The sequence below is a fragment of the Zea mays genome, chromosome 3 (genome assembly GCF_902167145.1).
Source record: "Zea mays cultivar B73 chromosome 3, Zm-B73-REFERENCE-NAM-5.0, whole genome shotgun sequence".
Lineage (NCBI taxonomy): Eukaryota > Viridiplantae > Streptophyta > Magnoliopsida > Poales > Poaceae > Zea > Zea mays.
The window spans coordinates 218,455,756-218,463,240 of NC_050098.1; the positions used below are offsets into that span (position 1 = coordinate 218,455,756).

Consider the following 7,485-nt stretch of genomic DNA (forward strand, 5'->3'; position numbering starts at 1 on the left):
TCTTTTTCATCCTTCTAATAAGCAGAAATTTATCCATGACAATGGCTCAACACGCTTGCATGGTTTCTGAACAGCGAAATAATAGGTTCTAGCTGTTGTCACATGCATGCGCACAGCGCACGGGCTAGTTGAGAAACCTTTGTGTCCATATATCAATTTATATGTATTTAAATTTCACACTAAACTACATTAGTGCTGTCTTGTAAACAGTGTAAAGTAATGCTGCATAATCTTGAGTCTTGAGTTGCCTCCTAGTAAGGGGCCGTTTGGATTCTATAAGCTTGCCTGTTTGATCCCATAAGCATAAGCTATATTAACATAATTAAAGTTTAGTCACTTTAGAAACTAAAAATCTAAATAGAAAAAGCTAAAAATGACTAAAATAATACCTTTTTACTATTTTAGTCATTTTTATCTCATTTTGTTTAGACCTTTAGTTACTAAAGTGACAAAGGTGGTGATTTGTTTCTAAAGACTAAAAATTAGTCTCTAAAAGCTAAACACCTCCTAAACTTTACTCACTTAGTTTTAGCTCATGAGATCTAAATAGGCCTTAACTCAGTATGGCAATCGAATCACAATGAAAATCTATTTCTCGCACTATACAACCTAAATAGGACTGATTTGGTGGAAGGAAATTGAATAGCTCGGAAGTAGACCCCTTCTAATTCCCTTTCCACCAAAACCTCCCTTACCTAAACCCGCCCTCACCGATTTTCACGGACATGGCCTGAAGATGCTACCGCAAGTTTTTATGAAGTACTAGCTCCAATTCAGAGAAAAATTGGACGGTCAGAACTTATTTGACTCGAACAAAACGACAAGAAAGAACTAGTACAGCAGCCCATGCTTCCTGCTACTTCCATTGGCCGGAATGCCATTTTGTTAGTATTGAACTAAAGAACCAAGTAACCAACGCAATACAGCGGTCACAACACAAGTGCAGCTCTCAAAGAGTCAGAGCCCTCTCTCTGTTTTTTTTTTTTTTTACAGCATTCCGTCATACGCTCGGCTGCTTCCCTTTGCCTCTCTGGCTCTGTCGACACGCTTATATTTCGCGACGAGCCGGAGGCTCCTACAGACTACGTCCTACCATTCTGTCTACCACCCTTCCACTTCAGACGTTTCAGCTCCACCACCACGACGCTGATGTTGTCGGTGCTGCCCCGCGCCATGGCGAACTCCACCAGCACCGCGGCGGCATCGCTGGCCGAGCTCCCGTGGACGGTTTCAGGGTACTTGGAAGCCGCGCGCCCGCACAAGCAGTTCCTCGCCACCTTGCAAGCCACCTCGTTGGACATGACGTCCCACAGCCCGTCGCTCCCCAGGATGATGAACTCGTCTTTGTGCGTACGCTCCGTAACGGTCACCTCTGGTTCAGCTGATATGAATGGCTTCATGTAGTAGTCGCCTGAAATAGCAGACAGAAGAAATTCAGTGATCGATAGATAGTGGAGCACGATCTGTGAGGGAATGCCTGTCCAACTAATGGAGAGACAGAACAAAAGGGAAACATCATCGTACCAATTGACCTTGACGTCGCAAGCACCCCCAGGACACGGTACCCCTTCCAGTTGATGACCCTGCCGCCCGCTGATTCTACCCTTTCCAACTCATCAGGCCTATCTGGCTGTACAGTTAGAAAAAAAAAGCTTTCGTTAGCATTACCTGTGACAAACAACACGTGTTAGACAAAGCTGAAACTGTAAATAAAACAGGTACGGTAGTAGGAAAGGAAATCTCAAAGTGAATCCCCCAACAGACAAATTCAACACTGCACTGAATCAACAACAAAATGCACATCACTTCGACTAATCTGACAATGATTCAGACATTGCAAAACTTAGAGACAACTTATTACAATTCACATATCAAAGTTTGAAGAACCTTATCGGTTATCAGTTATCAATATAATGGGAATTGAACACTCCTTTGCTATTTCAGGCCTTTAGGGGCTACCATTTCCTGAGTTCTGCGGCATTCAGAGTTTCAGACAACTTGGAGTTCAGAAGGCTGGATACAGTAAACAAGGCTGATTTTTTTTTTCTATAGATGTTATCATACAAAGATCGTATTGTGAGAAGTTGTGGTGGGCACATAAATAAGGTCAAGAAAAAGAAAATGTTCTAGTTGCGGGTAGATGAAGTCATATCAACCGGGAAACTTCAATGTTCAACTATTACCACGGCACCAAACAGAGTTAACCTCACTTAATCACTTCAGTGTCAATGCGTTCTCCTACATGCTAGCAAGATAAATCTAGATAAAACAGGTTAATGAACCCTCCCCTTTTAGTGCCAGCAGAGCTTCCATGTTTATCCAGGAGAAAATGCACTGCATTTCAAAACCATATCCTCGTATTGACAATTAAGTACACCTGCAACAGTTGCATGATCTCTTTGCACATCCTACATCATTTAGAGTTTAAGGTTTGCATGCCACAAGATCAAGGTTGGTCCCCACATTGGGAGTGAAAAGACCAAGCCGACAAACAGCAATGCTTACTTAAAGCAGCAATCTAGCAGGCACCATCGTACTTGATATGACTTCACAAAGCCGTATCTTAAACTAATTATTTCTCACCTAATGTGATAGTGTTAATGCGCAACACTTCCATTTTGAAACCCACCCTCAACTTCATTTGCGCACCCAAATGTCAAGAAATTTGTTCCCCATCACTGTATCCACTATCTTCTTTCCAGCTAGAAAGGCCCTATCATAACATATAATGTATTACATCAACTTGAGATATTTTAACCCTCCAAATAATGTTCGCCATGTCACCAGCTTGTGGTTAGCGATTAATTGCTAACTACACAGTACAGAAAAAACTACCTAAATCATTGTCGTAGAAGGCTTCTCCCACAAAGCATACCCTATTTTGGTTTACAGATTGATCGAACCGTATTAAGAAAACATTGGTATGAGGCACAAAAAAAGTTTAAATAACTCACCTAGAAGTTGTCAAATAAAATGGTGAAGCATCCTATATGGCATGATTGAAGCACGGACATGTGCAGTTTACAGAAATAAATCCAACTGTACATTATTTTGCAGAGAGGCACAAGACATTACCACTTTCCCAAGGCATATATGACATAGGTAAGGCGAAGAAGTGAAATAGTTGACTACATCCCAACCAACGTTAATCCAGGACACTTAAAACAACGGGACTTTTAATTTTGTGCCCCTAGTTCAGCAACACTGCTCAGTTTTACCCCTCTCCAAAGGTGTTCCTATTTGCAGCTCTCATTGCTGTTCTTGCTGCCCAAAAGGGCATACCTGATTTGTTACATAGCTGGTGAAAACCAGCTTACATAGAGAGGAATTGGGGTGGGGGGGGGGGGGGATTAATTCACTATAGGGCTAGTTTGGGAGCCACAAAACCGGAGGGGTAGTGACTACTAATCACAAGGAGTGAACCGAGATAATTAACTACCAAAAGAAAGAGGTCTCATTATCTCGCTGCAGTGCATAAAGTTAAGGGTGTGTTTGGTTTGACTTTTGGCTTTTGCCCCCTAAAAGCCAAAAGCCAACCAAAGGGCTGGATCTAGGAAGCAGCTTTTTCTAAAAGCTGACTTTCTCACAGTGCAAATTTGAAAGCACCTCTGTACCTGCTTTTAGTGACTTTTCGGATGAAACTATGAAAACATATATCTATAAAAGGTGCCACATATAATTCTATCCAATGTGTTAGGAAGAGAAAGATGAGAGACAAAAAAGGCATCTAGTAAGACAGTTAGAAATCTCTTATAAACATTTCTTTTAGGTATCATCTGTTATATCTAGCCCCATGTTATGCAATAACTGGATGTTATTAAGATTGCCCCTAGATAGGGGTGACGATGGACTCTAAATTTAACACTACAAAATTTAAGGATTAGATTAGGATCAGACTATTTCTATTTATTTTTGAACTAAAATTAACCAAGGGCTCGAACAAATTGCGATCTCTATATGCACATAGGATATAGAGTCATCTTACGGATAAGTGCCCAAAGCAGCCAGTTAGCACCCTAACGAACCAGATAACACCAGTGGATTACTGAAATCCACCTTTGACGTTTCGTTCTGTAAAAGAGCGCTTGAGCAGAGATTAGACGAGACAGGCCAACTGGCCAACGCCACGAGGTAAAGCTCTGCCCACAGGGGATAGGGGCTCAAGTCTGAACGACAGACCAGAACACTACTAGTCAAACAAACCTCAGTTTCCACGAAGTGAAGCCGTGCCTACAGAAACCATTTGGAAGCTGCAACTAGAGATGGCCAAATGGGCGGCACGGCACGGCCCGGCCCGGGCACGGCCAGGCACGGCACGGTTAGGGCACGGCCCGTTTGGCCCGTTTAATAGCCGTGCCGTGCCGGCACGGCACTAGTGCCTAAGGCCAGGCCCAAGCACGACACTAAGCCTGCTTAGACGTGCCGTGCCGGCCCGTTTAGCCCGTTTAGCCCGTATAGCCCGTTTAGCACTATACCACAGAATTTTAGTCAGATATTCACAAACACAGTTAAAACATACTAAAATAGCTAATATTGAACTGTTTAGTGCAATGACTGACTCATTAAAAACCTATTTAGGTAAAAACTCACCATTGTGAGAAAATCCTAAATAAGAAAAAAGAGTACAACACACAGCTAACTAGTCGTGCTTGGATCTAATCATGCATAATCGTGCCTAACCGTGCCTAGGGGCTAATCGTGCCGTGCCCGTGCCGGCCCAGCGTGCCTGATGCTCGGCCCAGGCACGGCACTACCTATCGGGCCGTGCCGGCACGGGCCCGACACTAGCCGTGCCGTGCCGTGCCCAGGCACTACGGGCCGTGCCGTGCTTCGGGCCGGCCCGTTTAGCCCGGCCCGGCTGGCCATCTATAGCTGCAACATTGCATGAGCTGGAAGCAAACTGTGGGCCTAAACCGGTTTTACTTTTGAAAGGGCTAACCTAGTTTCCTGTGCTGATCCTAAACCATTTAGGCATGTGCGTATATGAAGCAAGCAATTGCATTGCCTTCCAGTTTAGTATACAGAATGACCTTGAGATCCCTTCCCAGTGCAAAAGGAGCCCATGAAAGATACTAGGCAGCACATACAGAGGTGCAGTGAAGCACGCTATCAGAAGTGGCGCCGGCCGACCTTGACACCGCGGCCGAACACGCCCGGCGCCGTCTCGCCTTGGCCCGATGGGGAAGGGGAACTCCACACGACGTGTCGCCCGCTTTGCCGCGCGAGTAGGACCGCGGACAGGTGTAGACCACCCTGCCCGCCGCTTGGCGTTTACCGCAACAAGACCTGGCCAGGTGGTAGAGTCCTCGGGGACTAGTCTTTTCTCACGCAGTGGGCATTGCGACCAAAAAAAAAAATCTCCATCGGTCACCTAGCCGGCTAGCCCCACCCTGCAATGCCCGACGAGCCGGATCGCCTTCCAATTTGGCACAGTGCAGCAGTGCTACAAGGCGGCTGGGCTAGTCGTGCAAGGCGCCTTGCCGAAAGCGAAAAAAAAGGGGACGGGTGCGACAAAACGAAACGAAACGAAACCTGCGGCACGGTCGAGACGAGCGCGGCCGCTTCGACACGACCGCACGCCAAAGCCAGGGGGTTTGTTGGCGCGGTGCCGGCGCCGAGGCCTTGGGGGCCTGCCTTTTGCGGCCTGCGCGCGACACCTGTGATCCCGGCCGAAGAAAACATCTCGGGCCACGGCACGGCAGGGCAGGCAATGGCGTCACGACGGCGACGTCGACGCGTGCGTAGGCAGCGTTCCTAATTCTCAGCCGTGTCGCGAGCGGTTTCTAAATCAATGCGGATCTAGGAGGGGCACTTGGCGAGCTATCAGCTTGCCGCCGTCCCCTTGATTGCAAGTCTAGTAGAGAATTTGTTTTGGGAGGGAGGGCGCGGTAGTGCGGGTGCTGGACACTTGTTAATACCTTGTGGTCGGAAGACAGCGGCACGGGGACGCCGCCGCGGGAGAGCACGGCGCGGGAGTCGCCGCAGTTCGCGACCACGATGTGACGGGGCCCCACGACGGCCACGACGGCGGTGGAGCCCACCGTGTGGCCGGCGTTGTTCACCTCGCCCTCGACGACGGCGACCTCACCGTCCACGCGGGCGAAGCAGGCCTCCATGACCTCCCTCCAGCGCGCGCCGTCGCCGCCCTTCACAAGGTGCAGACGCGCCACCTCCTCCGCGAGCACCACGTGCAGCCGCTCCCGGCACGCGTCCGCCACCCGTGACCCGCCGTGCCCGTCGTACACCGCGAAGAACTCCATCTCAGCCTCCTTCTCCCCGCCGCCGTCCCCCTCCTCCCCCGCCGCGGCCACCAGGAACGGCACGGCGACGGCGACCGCGTCCTCCATCTCCCGCCGCCGCCCGATCACCGACACCGCGCCGTGCGACACGGGCTTGGGCCACCCCGCCACCGCAGAAGCCCCTTCATGCGGCTCGGGCGCCACCTTCGCCGACTCGCGGGACGTGTCCGCGGAGGTGCCCGACACCGGACGCACCCGCATCGCCACCTCTCCCTCCGCCCCCACGGGTGCAGTGCGCCCCAGCCGCCTTAGCTCCAGCCTCCGACGTCGCGCCAGTCGCGCCATGGCGGCCAGTACCTTGTCCGTAGCCTCGGGCGTGGGCGCCTCGAGCGCGGGCACGCCATGGTCATCCGTGCTATCCTGCGCCTCGAGCGCCGGCACGCCATGGTCTTGCGTGCTAGCCTCACTGCTGCTCATCTCTTCCCTTCTCCCACTCGGCCACTCCCACTCCCACTACAAGCGGAAGCAAGGAGCGCAAAAGAAGTGAGGGCGTGGAGGCTCAGGCCGGCTTTAATACCCGCGCCTGCGGCAGTCAGCCGTCGGATCGGCGTTAGATGGCCCGGATGCGCGACAGCTTGGGCGGGAGGTGTATCCGGACTTGGATCACGCGAACCTGGACGTGGACGGCGTGGATCAGCCGTCGCCCGTCGCGTGGCGCTCGCGAAGGATGGCTTAGCCGGCCCGGCCCGGCCCGTGGCGCCCACGTGCTTAGCCGGCCCGGCCCGGTTTTTTAATCGTGCCTAGCGGGCCGGGCCCAAAACGGGCCGGGCTTCACCGGGCCCGGGCCGGACCGGGCCGGGCGGCCCGTTTGGACATCTATAGTCGTGGTCAGGGGCGGCCCAAGGTGACGGGCAGGGGTAGTGGCCCTATGACTGAACGCAGCGCACCCCCCTCCCCTAGCTGTAGACGCGAAGAGGCGCTCTACGCGCACAGCGGTGGCCTGCCCCCTACACGCTATAGCGCTAGGGGAGGCCGCACAGGTCCTCTAGATCAAGGGGTACTGTAGCGCCCCCTTACACAGTGCTCTCCTATTTAATAGTTGAAAAAATAATAATAAAAGATAAATATAGTTAGATAATAATATTTTATAGTTGTAGTGGGGTATAGGGGGAACCGTTGCGGGAGATGAAAATTTAGAAGGTAAAATGTTGATGATGTGACGCAAAAAAGTGATATAAAGAGAAAA

The 7,485-nt window shown here is 50.5% G+C and overlaps 1 protein-coding gene across 1 annotated transcript; it reads right to left on the bottom strand.

Moving 5' to 3' along the window:
• Window positions 1–850: 850 nt before the first annotated feature.
• LOC100273512 (probable protein phosphatase 2C 8) lies at window positions 851–6,785 on the bottom strand. Its single transcript, XM_008677042.4, has 3 exons — window positions 5,919–6,785; window positions 1,525–1,630; window positions 851–1,411 (listed from the first exon to the last, which is right to left on the bottom strand). The coding sequence occupies exons 1-3, from the start codon at window positions 6,714–6,716 to the stop codon at window positions 1,083–1,085; spliced, it is 1,233 nt and encodes a 410-aa protein (XP_008675264.1). The 5' UTR covers window positions 6,717–6,785; the 3' UTR covers window positions 851–1,082.
• Between the last annotated feature and the right edge of the window lie 700 nt (window positions 6,786–7,485).

Bases quoted from the DNA above. Each gene is read 5' to 3' on its own strand.
- LOC100273512 (XM_008677042.4), bottom strand. From the start codon at position 6,716: ATGAGCAGCAGTGAGGCTAGCACGCAAGACCATGGCGTGCCGGCGCTC. The intron at 1,631-5,918 runs GTATTAACAAGT...CTAACTGTACAG, and splicing joins CGCTGTCTTCCGACCACAAG to CCAGATAGGCCTGATGAGTT. The intron at 1,412-1,524 runs GTACGATGATGT...CTGCTATTTCAG, and splicing joins TGCGACGTCAAGGTCAATTG to GCGACTACTACATGAAGCCA.